Here is a 19,209-nt window from a genome sequence, read left to right as displayed (position 1 = left end):
TATATACAGTATATATATATATATATGAAAATTAAATAGGAATAATTAAAAATGTTAGTTGATGCTTAGATGTGTTTGAGAGTGGAGAAGGGTGTTAATGAGGAGAGGTACTATTATCATGACTGGTTGTGTTGTTTATTCTTTTGTTATTTTTCTTATTTGTATTATTGTTTATATTTTACAATTTGATGTTTATTATAGAAGTGATGTTTTTTGCCTTACCTAACATGTTATCATAACAAATACTCAGTACGCTCCCAAAACACGTAGGAAAAAGATTTGCAAGTGATTCGGGTGGGAATTGAAACCCATGACCTAGATAACTAGCATGGTGCCATAACCACTATAGACTATACCAGATGTTTATTCTTTTGTTATTTTTCTTATTGTTTGTACATTACAAGGTGATTTTTATTTTTAGGGTATATTTTCTATTTATTTTTAATTATCGTTTATACATAACAAGTTGCTGTTTGTTTTGGTATTTTCTGATTTGCATTATTGTTTATACATGACAGGTTAATGTTTACGCTTTTGGTATATTTGTCTTATTTTGTATTATTGTTTATCTGTTACAGGTCGATGTTTATTCTTTTGGGATTGTTTTGTATGAACTTGTCACTGGCGGCAAGAAACCATTTGAAGATCTTGACTTTCGCAATGAGCTAGATGATGCTGTTGTTAGGGTGAGTTTTATTTCTTTTATGTTGTCGTCCATTTACAAGTACATTTTGGTTCACCAACTTATTTCATATTTAGTGATCATGATAAATTAATGATCTTTTTTATGTCTGTTGATAATTGCCCTAATAAAAACCAGAAATCTCATTGTCTGAGCAATGAGTATGTAAAATCAAATATAATTATTTTACTTATAATCTGTAAATTACTTTTTTGCATGTCAATCATTTTAATTTTTTATAGATGATTTTTAATTGTTTTTTATAGGTTATGTTTAGAGAGATTTCACTCTGGTGTCGGACTAACAGCCCATTATTCTTTCTAAACATTCCTCTAACCTGTTGTTTTGTACTTTATCAAATTGTCTTCTGTAATTATTTTATTGCTAGTGTGTCAAATATATAATATATAAATAAATAAATATTATTAACAGACTCTGGTAATTAATCATTTGATTTGTAAAACTTCCATATCATTGGCAGTGGTAAGCCAGATTTTGATTACAGTAAATGAGTATTTTGCAATTTGTATTGTTTCAGGGGCGTAAATTACCTCCTTTAACAGAAAGTGATGTTGCACCATGGCCAGAGTTGCAGGAACTTATTGATCTCTGTCTGGAACACATACCAGAGAATAGACCTACGGTAGGTTTAAATGTCTAACGCCAGGCACTGTAGGAAGTGTGCTTAGCTCTGAAATTAGCCATACAATTGGCTCTTCACTTCACTTCACTTTATTGATAAAACACTCAGAGGTATTACAAATGGTGGCCCATGGGCCAAATTGCTTGTAATATTACAAAAGTTATGGGCAAGAAAGCGGCAAAAACATTAAAATATTTAAAAAAGAAGATACAAGAAATACATATAAAAAAAAAATAAAAAATAAAAAATAAATATATATATATAGAAAAAAAAATTATTATTTTATTATTATAATTATTATTATTATTATTATTATTATTATTTGGACCGAAAATTTGTAGCACCAATCGGGAAGGAGGGTGGCACACTCAAATCATCAAGGGTAAAATTGCTGTTTATGAATTATTTAGCCAGTAAGATTCAGTATCAAGACCATAAAAGCAGGAAAATGTAGGAAATTCGCCGATGAAACTGGGGGTCGTCTTATACTCCCGTTATACAAAAATCATCAAAAAATCTTCTCAAACTCGGGGGTCGTCTTATATGCGGGCCGCCTTATACGCAAGTATATAACGGTATCTATGACTGAAATAGGCTTCTTCATAAATTGTTTCTCAGATAAATAAATTCTAACATGATTTATGAGCTAACAATGTAAGTAAAAAATACTGTATGCAGTGGTGGCTCCAGTGGGTGTGAATATCAAATTTTTATTTGAATGTTTAATAGAAATCAATCCACTGGGCAACTCTGGGGCAAATATACATCAGTAATAATTAATATTGGTAGAAACAATAGTCGGGTGGTACCCAAGAATTGGCTCTGAGGAACTACGGTATATGTTTTTGATACCTTTTTTATTCTCTGAATATTAACATAAATCTCTTTTTGTTATTTTAGTCGGAACAAGCATATCAGCGTTTAAGTGCACCTGAGTTGTTGTGTCTGCGAAATACATTTCCACTCTTCAAAGGAGTATCAGTAGAATGTACTACAGTTAGAGTGAGTTTGATTTTTTTAAATTCGTTAGCGTCAAAGTGCAATGCTCCAATGATCCCAAGTTCGGAGATCTGGTTAAACAAGCTTTCTTAAAGCCCTGTAAAGCAGTAATGTACAATCCTTGCTGAAACCCCTGCTTTGTTTTGTAGGTGTAGGTGGCACCCTGGGGTCCAACTTAAAAAAAAGGGCGATGAACGTTTGTTGGAAATCATCTTTAGTTTATGTGTACAAAATTGGTGACGCTGCACGCTTTTAAAGTTTTAGTAATAACAAAGATACTAGAAACACAAGATAGAGTTCTCCACAGAAAAAAACTGTTCCACCAAAATGCATGGTGGGATCTAAAATACTTCTGCCACTGTTACATAACTGTGATTACATAATTTCCTTTTGCAGAGGTTAAAATCGTTGCCATTATTCATAAGATACAAACAAGTAGGCATAAATAAATCAAAACAATAAAATGACAGACACAAAAGCGCAGGATCATATGACCAGATTAGTGACAAAGTTTTCCTCCATTAGTGGAAAAGAAGGGCGCCATGTGCGTCTGGATATACCTATCAACAGAAGGGCGCCCTGTACGTCTGGACCAAGTATAGAAAACTTGCATTATAAAAACAGAAGGTCGCTGTGTACGTCTGGACCAATTTCTGTCTCATTTTTGCTATACGAGTGCTCATATTCCTAGTATCTTTGGTAACAAGAACAAGAACACCAGTCAGGCTCTGGAGTTAGCGCCTTGCGCGAACCCAAAAAAACAAGTAATTAAACAAAAATTCTCAGTGTCGCATTCCTGGAAGAGCATCTCAATGCACATCAGACACATAGAATTCATTGCAGCCTGGTCTTAATTTGTATGAATTCACTTTACAGGTGTGTAATAACGTTGAAAATGATGAGACGCTAGAGGTGTGGTTCGCTGGTGGAGATCCTCAAATGAGCATGATATGCAAAGTCAATATTGCACAACATGAACAAGATGCGATGGTACAGGTAAACACATACAGATAAACATTATTTCATTATTTCATTTATTATTTCGATTCAACATACAAATATACAAATACAAAACAAGCCTGAGGATAACCTAAAAATATTACTTTGTTATGGGAGCCTCTCGATAGTAATTAAAGTTCCATTCCCAGCAAAATTTCACTTAAAAAAAAAAATTAGAATGCATATGCACTAGTCTAATTATTATAAACCATGGAAAAATATTGGCATAAATTTTAGTTGTACGCAAAAGGATAAAAAAAAAAATGAGAAAGTGTGACTATTTCTCATAGGAGATTACCATTTGCTCGATGACTTCTTCATTGCTATTTCTAATTCCGTATTTGGAATAATGACAAAAATGAAATTTAATAAAAGCAGTACAGTATACTGCTGCATTAGTAGACAGTGGGGTAGATAGCTAAAAGAGGTGTTGACGCTTATATGCAAGTAGTAATTGTGATGTAGACAGTGTTCTATAAATTAAAAAACTGTGTAATCTGGCTTTATCATACTCGGAGAAGGCTATATTGTTCTATTAATATATATATATATATAAATATATATGGGTTCTTTCAGAGGCATAAAAATTATGAGTAATATAAAAAGCAATTTGTCCAGTTATAAGTCTCCACTGTTTAAATACCTGTTCTTGTTTGTGGCAAATTCACTATGGATGTAAGCTTAATTTCTGCTGCATTATTAACAGAGGTGGAATCAGGGGAAGCTGCCTTAAAGCTCCACCCACTCCCCCCCCCCCCCCCAACAAATCACAATTATTTTTAATAGATGTAGATTTATTTCAATTAGATCAAACTAAGCAAACAATACTTGCTTTCTGATGTGTTTTTTTATTCTTTTTTTTTTTTTTTGCTTATTTTGGTATAATTTATCTGGTTTTTATGCTTTCTTTTTGTTGCTTATTTTGGTATAATTTAAAGAAATTTTCATCTATATCCTATCAACAAGACCAGATATACTTTGATAACATGAATGTAGGTTTAAAATAATATAATTTGATTTAATTCAATGGAACTTTGAAGAATGTCATTGATGTTCAACGTGAATGTCCTTAAGAAGAACAGGTGTTTGGTATAAAATGTGTTAAAATAAACAGATGTTTCTGTTCTTATGTCATGTGAAGTGATGAAGGAAAATTATTTACGGAAGGAAAGAATTAAATGAACAATTATAAAGATTGAAATTTAATTGAAAAAGGAAGTTGTGTAAATTATTAATAAATGTGACAATGAAGAGTAAAGATTATGTAGAATTAATTTTTAGTTTATGATTATATTCTGCCTAATTTATAAATTGAAATTTAGGATATATATATATATATTTCAATGTATGGTAATAATTAAAAATAAATATTGTATATTACTATTAATGTATTGCATTCCAAGAATATATAAATACAATGAAATCTCAGTTTCCATAAATTAAAGTTCAACATTTTAAATAAATTAATTACTAAATTTCAATTTTGACTATTTAAAAGCTCTGAATCATTGAAGCAGACTGTATAGCTGTCCTATAAATGTATTAATAAATGTAACAAATAAATAGCTCTAAACACATTTTCACAATATCAAAAATGGAATAAGCTAACATACTAAAAGTACCAATACCTTAGTTAAGAAATTCTATTCTGAGTAGATATTGTTTGTATATGGGGTATGCGGTTTTCGGCCTTAGGATTTGAGCACTCTTACCCAGGGATGCAAAGTGTACACGAATGTATACGAGAGTTTATTTTTTGTTTAAATTTGTTCTGAAATAAAGTACTGAATAACATATATGGAGTGAAGTTTAATAGCTTAGTGGTTAAGATGCTTGCCTTCTTATCCCGTGACCTGGGTTCCAATTCCTGTGACAACAGAACTTTTTCTTTTGACTAAAAAAAAACAACGCCACTCCCTAAGCCTCATGAAGAGACTTAATTTATAAAGAATGCATCCAAAAACAATTACCTGTTCCTTGCATTTATAATTCAACAAGTGCATCAGTTGTCAAATTCAACTCGCTCTGTGTGGGTGCTTGTCTGCTGATCATTGTAGGTGGCAGTATGATCAGGTCATCATTGAATTCAGTCTGTCACCCTCACATTTGGTCCACATGCAATTGCGTCGGCTGACGAACATCAGTACAGCATTTGACCAGCTTAAGCTCACACTAAATGCATTACACTAATGTTTGAAACAAACTTACAACCAATTTGGTTTGGTAAAATTGTTAACTTAATAAGAAGTTTTACAATGTTGGATAGCTAGATAGATGTATGTAAGGCTAACTTTATGATAACTGTTGACTCCTAGGGCATGGCATGTAAACATGGCCGAGCACTCTGCATGGTGAATGCAGGGAAGGACACAGTACTGTTGGGGATGCAATCTGCTGTGATATGTGTCTTTGATGCTAATAGTGAGGTACCCATATTGAAGCATACTAGTTCCAGGCTCACAGATAGTGTCCTAAGTTTAGTATGGAAACCTAGGTAAGATATATATAAATATTCACTTTGCTGAGTATTTGTAGTGTGTACTGTATGGTAGTAATTGTGATGATGGTGGTGGTGGTGATAATGGTAGTAATTGTCATGGTGGTGGTGATGATAATGGTAGTAATTGTGATGATGATGGTGATGACATTACAATAACATTTTGCAAGCAGTGCAATTTAATTCACTGAATACACTCTCAATGATAGGCCAACGTGCACTGTGCGCTTCACTGTGGACTATGCGTCAAGCGCGTATATTGATTTGGAACAGTTCATTTATAATTTAGGGTGTTTCCATAGACTACAATAAACAAGCTCAGTAACAGCTTTATAAGGTATTTTATTCATATTTCAATACAAATATATAGAATACTGTTCCACAACAAGCCTAGCACACACTGTAATTCTCCATCGCTCTCTTACATGCAGTAGCCTAACACATTAGAATATGGAACCATACAGCTCACCTTGGCGGCAATGTGCGAACCACTCAGAAAACCATGTTGTTTTCTTACAACCTAACCACTCAAATTAATGTTTAGATATGATTTAGAAGAAAAATAATGCTTTCGAATGGAGTTTTCCCCAAGAAAATCGACCTTTTACTTTTGCTGCTACAAGGATTTATGTTCTGATTCGATTCTTTAAAGAAAATTGATCCTGTATGAGTGAATTTATTACTGGAAGAAGTTGAAAATGGTCATATTTAGGGGTTTTTTTTACAACATTTACTGGCATGTATCCAAATTTTAGCGCAAAATGGTATGGTAATGATGGTGATGATAATAATGGTAGTAATTGTGATGATGGTGTGGTGATGGTGTGATAGTTATGATAATAATTATGATAGGATAATCAGGAATGATCAAAATGAGATTGAAGGTCTGCCATCAACTACAATGCTACAGTCTATACACATGCCAACTCTCATGCATAATGCATGAGTCTCATGCTTGAACATCCAATTTTTACATCTCACGCCTACGTTGTACTATCCCCCGTATCATAAAAATGTTCATAAAAGATACAATATTTTGTGATTGTTAGATAGGAGGCACTATATACACAATTTAATTTTTTTTTTGTCTTGAGCATCAGACACCAACAAAGTTGGCAGGTATAACAGTGTGATGCTAACTAACCATATATGTATGTGGGCTATAAAGGCAAGAATGATAATATATTAGCTAAGGCACTAAAATAAGATATCTTTATCTACAGTGGTACCAATATGGGTCAAGTTTATGCAGGATTAGCAGATGGTCAGCTATTAATATTCAATGCAGAACACCTTATTAAGGTGAGAGACTATATATAATTTTATTTATTTTTAAATTTGAAATTCATTTGGCAATGGTGATCTTTGTGTGCATGAACAGAAACTTTAGTCAAACAGTCCTTTCCACTAAGCCCACCTCTTTATTTATATATAATATTGCTGTTAAGGTCTAAAAAAAAAAAAACCTAAACAATGTAAACATATGCAATCATATGCATTTGTGGAGTAGCACATTACCATTACCTTGTCCTTTAGATCAGTGGCGGCGCCAGCTGGAGCAGCGGGCTTAAGCCCCCTCACCAGACAGGTCAGGCCTCCCCCACCGGACAGGTCAGGCCTCCCCCCACCAGACAGAGCTCGTCGGGCAGTCAGACCATAAAACATATAAAAATAGGCCCACACCAAGCCAACACATGTCTGTCACAGTCTGAGAGTGCCATTTTCGGCCATCCAGAGGTTGATATTCTTTTAAAAAAATCTCATTTGGGAGGGGGAACCTCCTCTAAACCCCTTCCTCCAGCTCGAGCCTACATCCCCCTGTCGGACAACTTAGCACCCCCCCCCCCAGAAAATATATCCTAGAGCCGCCACTGCTTTAGATGAGATTTAGTTTTACGGTTGTACATAATAATGACTTATGTGCTCTTTCCAAATACTTTAATTAAACATGGATAATGATACTGTAGTACTAATTTTACACATACAGTGAGGTATTGACTCCACTAGTAGCATACATAACAGGAGGCTCTTTCCATGTTGGATTGGTTTGGATTTATTCGGTGTAAACACCAAGGATAGCCCATGAAAGTCTGGAAGAAGACTTATTTCCAGTGGGGTCATTCTGGTTTAGGCAGTACACCAGGATACAATCCCCTACTCTTTTCTGAAGAGTGTACTGCATTCTTTTTTATGTGCCTGGAAGAGAGAGTTGGGAGAGAGGGAAAGTGTCAAGGTTTCGGGGCAAGGAATTACAAGGTTGGGTAACAATCACTTAAATAAAACTGCTACCTCTTTAATTTTCTTCTCCAGAATCCAGATTGTAAAGCAGAGAAGAGCATCCAGGTTGGTTCTTCTAAAGAGCCAATCAAATGCATGACTGCTACCAGCAGTAAACTGTGGCTGGGATGTGGTGGTCAGCCGATATCACTTGAACTTCAATGCCTGGAAGAGGAATCTTATGCAGACATACGAACCCCAACGTCAACGTGAGTTGTCTGGAACACCCTAATGTCTTCAGTACATCTAGTCATTTTCATATATTTGTAGTTTTCTTCGTAAAAGGAATCCTAACCCATTTGACAGTATTTCTGGTAATATTTCTGGTTCTCATATAGTTAGTTCTTATCATGGTAATGAAATTTATGTTGTACCATGAAGATAAGGTACTAATGGTATTGGTAGGATGTTGGCAGCTGTAGTGTTTCATTATGATTTATTAAGGTACTATAGTAAGATTCTGTTTGTATTGTTGGTAAGATGATGTGGGCTGTGCTGCTGGTAAGACTTTGGTTGTGGTACTAGTAAAATGTTTTTAGGTTGTGGTACAGCCTGGTAAGACGTTAGTTGTGCTGTCGGTATGGTGTTGACTTTGGTGTTGCTAAGATTTTAGCATTTTGTACGGGTGAAGATTTTATTTGGTTATGGTACTGGTAAGATGTTGGTTTTGAAACTGTGAAGAGGTGTTGGTTCTAAGTTTGTTAAGCCATTACCATTGTAAGATATGGATTATGTTATGCATATTTATCACTAATTGTGTCTCTCTGCATTTCTCTCCAGGTCTGACCACCTTTCTCTGATAACGTGCGTGTGCATCGATCAGAAACTCTGGCTTGCTCGGCGCAAAAGTAGTGTAATTGAGATCCATGACATTACACGTCATTCAATGACAAATGGTGAGGCTTATTCGGGCTCCAAGCAGTTAATCAATGTAGCTGAAATAATGAGGTAAGAATTATTTGAATCAATAAACCATTGTAATTAAAAAGATACTGGCTGACCAACAAACATGGAAAATACCAAATGAATAAACTTTATGCCTCCACAAAAAATTAGTGTGAGGTACTGTATAATAATAGTGGTAGGTTTAAAAGCACAATTGTCATAACCTCTATCTGGTTTTCACATTATGAACTCAGTCATTGGAACAAACACTCCACTGGAAATAAGTCTTCTTCTAGACTTTCGTGGGCTCCCCTTGGTGTTTATACCAAAAAAACCAATCTAATCCAATCCAGAACATTGCAGAAGTAATAAACAGATTTGTGCTGGAACCTACCAGGTACTCACTTATATTTTTTGTGGCAAGAGGCAACTGCAGGTTAAGTACACTACCTAGCCCAAGGACAGGGACACAATCGAAATTCACAGCTAGTGTTTAAACCTCAGACCTCATGGTTAAGACACCGAAATGTAACCGCCCACCAACTGCACCCCAACCACTCCTACATAGATAGATGGATAGATTAATTTTCTAATTATGTTCTATGGAGATCCAATTATATTTCTTACCTTAATTTTACAAAACTAGGGAAGCAGACGCTGTTGTCAAGTCGATGATCATCCATTCGCAGGTGGCATGGGTTGGCACATCTGTCGGACATATTTGTCTGATAGACACGCTGTCATTAAAATTGATCACAGTTGTGAAGAGACATAATGGTCCTGTTCGATCTTTGACGCTAGCCCAAGAACAAGGTAGGCAGGCATACAGATGAATACATGAAACAAAATGTTAAAAAGTTATTCATGGGTGGATGGATTCATACTGATATTTAGCATATTCACATGCATACTCCAGGGTTCCTAAGTCTCCAAGTACCAACTAGAGGGATCGTCTCCAAAAATCAGGAAAGCCTGCTGCACTCAAGCAAGCATGCAAAAAACTTCTGGAATCTCACCCACCTTGGAATTAGTTATCTACACCATTTTGTCACTAAAGTAAATTTAGGTCCATTTTGTCTTTTCCCATTACTCGACCCCCCCCCCACCCCCTGACAATATATCCTGTAGCTGCCAGTGTCCATTCAGAAGCCTAGAACTAATTTTTATTCATAAAATATCAAATGACAAGGATCCGTTCTTATTTAGGTATGTAATAATGAATGTTTTGTATTTGTACAATGGAAACAATTTTCATGAGTTAAGGTTAAAGGATTGACTGTTCCCTTCAACTCTGCTCTGCCTCATAGAATGGAACAGTCAATCTTTCAACTCATGAAAATACATTTTATAATATTGGTTTCATCTAATATTCTGAATGTGACAAGTTTACCATGTGCATTTGATGAGCCTCAGCCAACATTATTTATTTCAATTTAGTTAATTTTATTGCCATGATGTTTTTTTTTTTCATATTTTATTGTAATTCAATTTATATTCTAAATGTCATTGTGTTTTTTAACTATTTGTATTTTAGGCTATGGGAAGTCAAGCTGTGTAATATCTACTGGCGTGGCCTATACCACATCCACAAGCAACGCCAATCATGGTAAGCAAACACATAATGAAAAAAAATCATTTTGTAAAATAATTTTTGAATAATAAGGATAGAAAAACTATAAAGAATGTTTACCTTCTCTTTTAATACAATGTTTCTATTTGTATGACTTCAGCAACTTACAAATCAATTGATTTTAACCTATGCTGCGACAGATGGAACTTTCTGCTAAGCCCGCCCCTTAGAGCATGTGGCTTGTTATATATGCACATGCATATTCCAGGCTCTTATCGGATTTGTCAGTACACTGGAAAGGTTATCTCTCTGCTCATATGAAATAGTAACGAATAAAACAGTCTTTTCATTTTGTATTGTCCTTTACTATTTTATATTTTCCCATTTCCCTGATAAACTTTACACATGTGTACAAATACAATAAATTACACTGAAGCACGAATAATTACATTCATTTAATTTACATATTTCAACCTATTTCACAGAATATGAATGTAGTTATGCTCTTGTTTGGGACGCTGAATTTAAAAGTCATGTGAGGAGTCTGAATGCTGCCGCTGAGCAACGTAGCAAGTGGATTGAGAGCAGCGGCCAGCGTAACTGGGCCAAAATACGTCAGGCAGCCAAACACGTATCAAAGATGCAGCATGGCAAGACAGACAAACCTTAAAATTGTGACCATTACTTCTGCCAGAGGAGGAATTATGTATCCACCACTGTCTGTCTGTTAGCAAGATTACAAAAAAACTATTGAATTGATCATCATAAAATTTAGTGAAATGGTACATAATAATCAAAGAAAGATAATCAATTTTTGGAAAGAAAGGTCAAAGGACAATATTAAGGTCATGGAAATTCGATATTTTACCCTCGACCATAAAAGAAAATATTGGAATCTCCCCTCATTTTCAGGCACAGCCCGGAGGTATAATGTCCCTGAATATTATGGGCATTTCCATTATTTTTTTTAAGGATATACAGAAAATAATGTTCCTGAACATGATGGGAGATTCCATTATTTCCTTGAGGGTATGCTGCAATTTTGCCCATCATTTACAGTCTGTGTATTGTTGGTATTCAGGCACCAGGCAGAGGTATGCAGTCTATGTTATTAAACATTATAAATTGGCTGTTCATTGGGTATAGACCACACAACTTGACGTGGTATACACTATGATGAATATTGTCATTGTTTGGGAACTATTTCAAAAAAAGCTTCCCACCAGAGTTCCTATTAGAGCTTTCCAATAGAGTCTCTCACTCTTCCACGCTAGCTCAACACCACTGAACCATGGACATCTCCGCTAAACCCTGCCCCTTGGACAGGGGTGGCGCCAGTGGGGGAGGTGTAACCAGCTTGCCAAAATCATTAACTAATTCTGTGAAACTCCAAAAATTGTCATATTTTTTGGGGGCTTCGCTCCCTGAAACACTTTCAAGAGATTTTGAGCCCGACCACGCCTAATTTTTTTCGTTGGAGACATCGGAACTCCCATCGGGCAAATCCTGGCGCCACTACAGTGTCCTTGGATACTGTTGCTAGGTCCCACAAAATGGCAGTGTAAAAATGAACTTGTGAGTTTGTCAGACAGCACATGTTTGTAGACATGCGTGTATTCCTGATTGTTCTGATTGGTCAGTTGTTAAGTTTCATTGACACTCTGGTAAGGTCGATCGCTTGTTCTTTGTATGTCTCCATCAACTATCTCATTTGTATTTCACCTAACTTCAAATTCGTAATCAAATGTTGAGTCTCTAGCCTTGGTATCAGACCAAAATGTTTAGTGCAAAATTAGGCAGGAATATTTCCAATTTTATTTATTTATTTATTTATTTATTTAGTAGTAGATTAGTCAAAGAGGTGTTATGTCTGCTATTATATCATGTTTATATAAATAGTTTGAACATGCAATTCTAAGTTTGGTTGTAAAGATTATTAATTCCAAGATGAATGGCAAAGTTGCTAATGACATGCTAATAATGTCTCCATCAGCAAAGGGGGCCTTCTTTCAGTGCATTTTTAAAGTTTTGTTTTATATATGAAATCACGATTTCTACAATGCAATAAAAATTTCTAATGTTTTTTCCGCACAACTACAAACTCAGTGATATCCCAAGTACTTAATGGTGTTACTTGTGATTATGTTGATATTTATATTTTTTATGACATATTATTACAGTTACCTCAAATTGTAAAGATACCACTGATAATTAATGCCAACACAGGATGTTAAGCATTAGAGCTAACATAAAGCACATAGAGGCAGGTTATTGCAATTATGCTATATAAAGCATTATTATTTTTATTTTTTTTTTATTATTATTATTTTTATTATTATTTTTATTATTATTTTTTTTATCTTGGTAGTGTCAGCCCTAGTCAATATTTTAATTCATTTATAAGCCATGAAATACTTGCACCTAAAGGCTGAAAAATAGCGTTAACCATTTCACAGTCCGTCAACAGTGCAAGTTGGTGTAATAATCATAGCCAGCCGAGAACGGTTAGCATGTGGTTCGAACCTGAATGGAAATTGCAGTGCCAAACTGCATTCCCCAATTATTATTATATTAGGTATATATATATTATTTATATTACTAGAGCTAATAAATGCTGTGTTTTATTTAAAGCATTCAAAATTTAAATTTTTATTAGGGTGATAAACTAATAATATTTTTTATACGGCCTTATTTATGGCATGCATTGTACTTGCAAATGTTTTCCAGAGCTGGTGGTCTTCACTTCACTCCATTATATGTTTTTAAATATTTTTCATTTGTAATATATTAATGCCAAACAGGGGTGTATCAAATAGCCATATGGTACTGTACATGTAACCTTGTATATAATTTTAGAAAATTTTATAATTAATTTTTGTATACAAATTCTAAGAAAATTTCTGTGTCTGTATTTTAAAGATACAAAAGGTGCCAATACTTTATACATCTTTGTTGTATATGTAATAAGGATGATGGAATAAAAGTGACAATAGCAATCTATATAAGAATATATAAGCCTAATAGTTTAGTTGTTTTTGGCCTTTGTACTTACCATGATGTAATAGAGATTATTTTTTTGTCTGCATTTGTATACCTGTACTTATATTTGCATTTATTTTGTTGGCAACAAAAATTAATTACTGGTAAAGAGTTTAAAAAGATGTAATCACACTCAGAATTGAACAATACCAGTTTTTGTATTCTTTTTGTAAATGTTTACCCATAATGGTATGTTAGCTAAGCACCAATAGTTTCTATAGGTGCATACATTTTGTGTAGTAATAATTTCTGTTTTAAATAATTAACAAATGTTTATGGAGATGGGATTTTATTTTCATGTATGGAGGACAAAATATTCGAAAAGTACATGAACGTTTTAAGCCATTATAGTTCAACCATTAAAAACAAGTTCTCGTAATCTCGAAAGCTCCGATGAGAGCAGTTAAATAGAGGCAGTATATTATATTGGCTCTAACGGCCGCTCATACAAAATAAAGATGTATTAATCAATTAGCCGTGTGTTTCTAGAGCTCTTACGGCCGCCCATACAAAAAAAAGTTCTCTTCTATAAATTAATCAGATGAGTGTTTCTGAAGCTTCTCATTGGAGCTATAAATCCATTTCCAAGCTAGATGAAACAATGTTTAAACTTTAAAAGTTACTAAATTTAAAATATTAAATACTGCCCTCTGCAGTTCCCTCTCGCTTGAACCTATATTTTCAATTTCTCAAATTATTGATACTGTACATTTATAAGACCTTGATTGGCCTAGTTAGTTACACAGCTAACGTTTATAAAATAATTTATGGCAAGTGTAACATTTACTTTGTATATTGTTGATATTGATGTTATCTGTACCGGTATATACAGTAACTCCATCGTGATTTTGTTTTTTTTAACCAACTTGGTTTTGTAACTAATCCATTTCTTGAATGAAAACTTATTTTTAGGTGCATACGTACATAATTATTATCCTATTTATTGTTTAGTCTGCTTACTGGTAGTTATTATATAATGTCATCTGTATTTTCTCAGTCACCAAATATATGTATTGTGCATTAAAAACTTATTTTATCACGTAAATATGTTTTATTGTAGTCAATCATTATGTATTTGCGTTGTTTTTTTAGATACGGGATAATACTTGATTAATGTTGTGCAGATTGCCCAGTGTGCTGTAAACACAACCTGAAATCTACATCAAACGATTATTCAAAGTCGAGAAAACGAAATGATTCAAAAAATCTGTGCTGCATCTACAGGTTGTAGGGGCGGCATCCTCCTTCTCTCCCTCCCACCAAAATATCCACTATGTACAGTAAAGCCTGGTTTCCTTAAATCGCTATTACTGTCGCGGAGTGTTTTCAGTGCAACCGTTGTACTGCGAAGCAGTCCCCGACGCAATCGAGAAGGCTCCCCGATTCGACCGACCAATCAGCAACGAGCCTGGTTTCCATAGCATCGCTACAGTGCAGACGAAATCAGAGGGCATTGGTACCTGCCCTGACACAATCGGGAAGGCAACCTGATTCGTCTGCAACGCAATCGGTAAAGTTGAACCATAGAGAAATTAGAACTGTTCTATTTTCTCTATGGTTGGACCAGGTTCAACCTTCCCGACAACTGGAGCGTTCCCGATTGTGTCGTGACAGCTACGCAGAAGGATTGCAGTGAAAACGCTGTAGCGACTGTGTAGCTATTGTATGGAAACCGAGCTTTAACCAGTCTAAAAATCCAGTTGACATTTGGAACTGCAACAAAAAACTAAACAGCTTGTATTACAAACTAGGAAATCAATCAGTCTAGTTAGGAATTTGGAAAGGAACTGGTTGCAACATGTTTAAATAATCATCTGTAGTACTAGGATGTAACTGGTTCTTTAGTCCCGTTTGAACTAGGAACTTAAAACATACCCCTCCTTGCGGCTTTGAATAAAGGAACTAGGAAGCGGGTAGGCCTGCTAAAATGCTGATTTGACAGTTGGAAGTGGGGCACACATTGCGCCGGTATCGCACACAGTACCGTACCGTAGTGGCTCAGGTTATACTTTTACAGGGATGTAAGCACTTCGACAGCTAGGTCTACCAATTTCCGACGGACACAAAGCAAAACCTCAATGATGGGTCCAGGGGATATCATAATGGGAACACCCCAACCCCATCTTATAGGTGTGCGTGGAGTCTTACAGCCAGCAGCGAAACCTTGTACTAGCAGTAAGGAAAGGATAACTTTGAAAACTTCTTCCGAAGTTCAAATATTTTGATTGTTTACCAGTCTCCATACCACCTTCGATGTGAAAGATAAAAGGCTATGCCTATTTGAATAATCTTGTTTATAAGTATGCTTCTCATTATCATGCCATTAAACGCCCCCGTTCACAATACAATAACTTTGTAAAAGTTATGCCTAGCCTACGTGGGGGAAGTAGGCCTGCGTGGCACGTCATTCCATTCCATTTCGAGAAATTTATGAGTTTAAATACCTATAAAATTCTATCCTGTAAATAGGACAACATAATTATTATAACACATAGACACACCAAGTGTAAACAACGTCATCATAATTGTAGAAGAAATTGGGGGAAATACCGAATATCATTTGTGAAATACCGATACCATTGTTGGGGGAAAAGGTTTCGACTGACTGAAAAAAAATCATGAAAAGTAGTGGCAGCGCCGTGGTTATGGACTGATTGATCAGGGGAAACTAACTTGAGGGTAACCAAGTAACTAGAAGGCTCCACACTCACCTTATTATCACCATGGTTTGGTTGAAGCTGAGGCGAACGAAAAATATGAGGGTGTAGCAACAAAAAAAATGTTTTTCTAAGTGTCTTAATTTAATAGTAAAGACGACCATGAAATGTATTCCTGCATCAAATATTTTTTGTAAAAAAGTGTTTGAAAGAGAGTTACCAGAAGAGTGTAGGCCTACACTCACCTTAATCCGACCACGGTTGGGCTTCCCCCATCCCTGCCCCACCAATCCCCCCATCAGCTCCCATTTCAAGACTCCTAGATGCTCCATTGTGTTGCAACTCTAGATTTAAATGGCATTCCAGACATTGATTCCAAGTAATGTCAAACAATGGTAAAAACTCTCCTTATCAAATATTTATAGTTTAGACCATAAAGAAGATTTGAAAATAGATGACAAATATCAGAGGCTCCAACGCTATATCAATTTAAAGCGTCGGCGCTTTGATGCAGTAGGCATACAGCATCGTGACAATATCTATTTGTAAATTTGTCACTCATTAATAACCTATTTGATGCATGCACGGAATTTTAAATGGTAAAGATATATATTCAGTGTTTAACTACACATATTATACAATGCAGAGTATTTAGCCTATTATTATTATTGTTTATTTGGAAACGACACTTTTACAAACAGTGGCACTCGTAACCTACGTACCGTGCGTCCAAAGAAAAACCAAACCAAGTAAATCAAAACTTAGCACAGCGAGCTAATATATAAAAAAAAAGAACATACATATGTTTAACCTCCTTGCCTTCACCCTTCAACCCATGTATTGAGACTCAAATGAGACCAAACGATAGGAAATCCCTTACCTGTGGCGTCCCGTGGGAGGTGAGCACGCGTGTGGTGTGAGGGGCCAGATTACTGACGGGTTGCGGATTAAGGCAAACCACATGGCATCGTAAATGTTTATTTCTTGCCACCGCATATATGTTGTTTAACAATAACTGTTAATATCATTAATTTATACGAAAAAAATTAACTGAAACAGCAACTAGTACTATTTTTATACTTAGCGTTCGGCTCGTATTGGAAAATAAGCCATTCCATATTGTCACTAAAAATTAAAGTAGGCCTATCATTAGTGTATTGTAACAGAAATACGTTTATGCATAAATTTCCGAAGCATTAAGGCCACTTATTATTATTACTTATAATTAGAGCTAAACCTGATAACTGTATTCTTTTTAGTTTGTGAGTTTACACAAATTGAAAGTAAATCCAAAAATGAATTTGAGATAAACCCATCAGATCTATGTCTATCTTACCCCCTACCTCCTTTATCATTTCCAGTCCATTTTGATGTGGGAAATTATATAATTATTATTCAGAAGGTTCCGGGGTCGAAATTTCGCTTCGGGGACCCGACTTTTTCATACTCGCGGATTTCTCTTTTCAACTATGTCATACATGGATTAGGCCTAATGTTGTATTAATGTATACGCATCACATAATGTAACAGAAGCAGGAAGTCACTTAAACATAATATTTATCCAATTAATGTTGAACGTTGGTTGCATTTTTTTTTTTTTTGGCTAAGCCGTGAAATGTGGTTCTCATATTGAGTGAAATTGTGATTCATCGGTATAAATTATTAAAGAGTTGTAACCAACCGGAAATATTGAAGTCATCATCAATCTGAAAAAAACAGGGAAATAGAGAAGATGCGCCTGCAAGCCAACCAATTTTAAATGTACAAAAATGAATCGTATCATTTAGGCCCCATAAAAAAATTATTAGTTTATCACCCTATCAAAGAATAAAAACTGATGAGGGAGGGAGGTTTTTTTTTAATTTTTTTTTTATTGCTAATCCCGCCCCCATTTTCCCGATGATCACAAGTAAATCAATGGTTAGAGACAATATATAAAAAGTCATAAGAATGGAATCAAATTTATATTTAAAAAATATGTTTTTGTTGTACCAGTAAGTATATTTGCAAGAAGCCCTGAGTTTTTCAAGTGAAAAAAAGGACCGTTTGAAATGAAAAATATTGATTGAAAAATGAAAAAAAAAATGAAAAGAAAATCAGATTTTTCCCAAAAGTGATGAGGAAGTGGGTGATAAACTAATAATTTTTTTTAATGGGGCCTTAGTAATAGTAGCAGATGTTGCAGGCCTAGTATGAGAATGACTCTCACCTTTTGACACAAATAATTTTTCTTCATCGTCAATATATATATATATATCCTGTCTCTTATACACATCTAGATGTGTATAAGAGACAGCCCCTGCAATGCGTTTATTTATTATTTACAAATACTAGAATAAATAATATTATATATCACATTATATCATTTCTAATGCAAAAAAATGTATGAGTATCTGTCCCAAAACTAGAATTCTGAAAGGGAATCCTGTAACAATTTTAATGAGCACACCCTTTGAATCATGTGAAACAATTCACATATCTTGGCAAGAGGGCAGGTCCTAATTCGCAGGTCGGTACGATCGCAGTGCTAGGGCGCTAATGTGAGAGTTGCTTTAGGCCAATATTCTCGAAAGTGGACTAAGTTAGTCCAGGACTAACCTTAGTCCAGGGCTGAAGTTACGGTCCGCTTGCGAGGATACGGGCCTTAATGTTTGCTACAATAGGCCCAACTGTCTTAATGTTTCTAATGAAACTTAATTTTTTGCAGTGCCAGCAATCTTTTTGATGCTGGCTTACCGTCGTTTGGTAAATTCACGAGAAAGTCAGCATTTAGTTTTATCAACAGAATTAACAAGATCGACAAATAGGAAGGGCGTAGTAAAGATAATGTTTTAAAACAGTCTAAGTTACCGTATGCTATACCTGGATTGTGCTTTATTGTTGAGTTGTGATACATTTTCGCGCTTAACTGATTGATGCATCGGACTATTTGAAATGTTGGGTTTCTTTTATATAAAGCTA

The 19,209-nt window shown here is 35.0% G+C and overlaps 1 protein-coding gene across 1 annotated transcript in view; it reads left to right on the top strand.

Annotated features, from left to right (window-relative positions):
• LOC117102108 (leucine-rich repeat serine/threonine-protein kinase 2-like) overlaps positions 1–14,636 on the top strand; it is a 43,492-nt gene extending 28,856 nt beyond the window's left edge. Inside the window, exons 17-27 of the mRNA XM_033242309.1 lie at positions 579–686; positions 1,221–1,325; positions 2,226–2,327; positions 3,201–3,320; positions 5,639–5,817; positions 7,044–7,122; positions 8,131–8,306; positions 8,878–9,045; positions 9,629–9,795; positions 10,517–10,588; positions 11,038–14,636. Coding sequence (XP_033098200.1) covers positions 579–686; positions 1,221–1,325; positions 2,226–2,327; positions 3,201–3,320; positions 5,639–5,817; positions 7,044–7,122; positions 8,131–8,306; positions 8,878–9,045; positions 9,629–9,795; positions 10,517–10,588; positions 11,038–11,222 — 1,461 coding nt within the window. The 3' untranslated portion in view covers positions 11,223–14,636. The remainder of the gene's footprint in view (positions 1–578; positions 687–1,220; positions 1,326–2,225; positions 2,328–3,200; positions 3,321–5,638; positions 5,818–7,043; positions 7,123–8,130; positions 8,307–8,877; positions 9,046–9,628; positions 9,796–10,516; positions 10,589–11,037) is intronic.
• Positions 14,637–19,209: the final 4,573 nt, after the last annotated feature.

This window comes from Anneissia japonica, unplaced genomic scaffold, assembly GCF_011630105.1.
Source record: "Anneissia japonica isolate Jap-2015-1 unplaced genomic scaffold, ASM1163010v1 scaffold171446_len717541_cov154, whole genome shotgun sequence".
NCBI classification, from domain to species: Eukaryota; Metazoa; Echinodermata; class Crinoidea; order Comatulida; family Comatulidae; genus Anneissia; species Anneissia japonica.
This window is presented reverse-complemented; position numbering and strand designations above follow the sequence as displayed.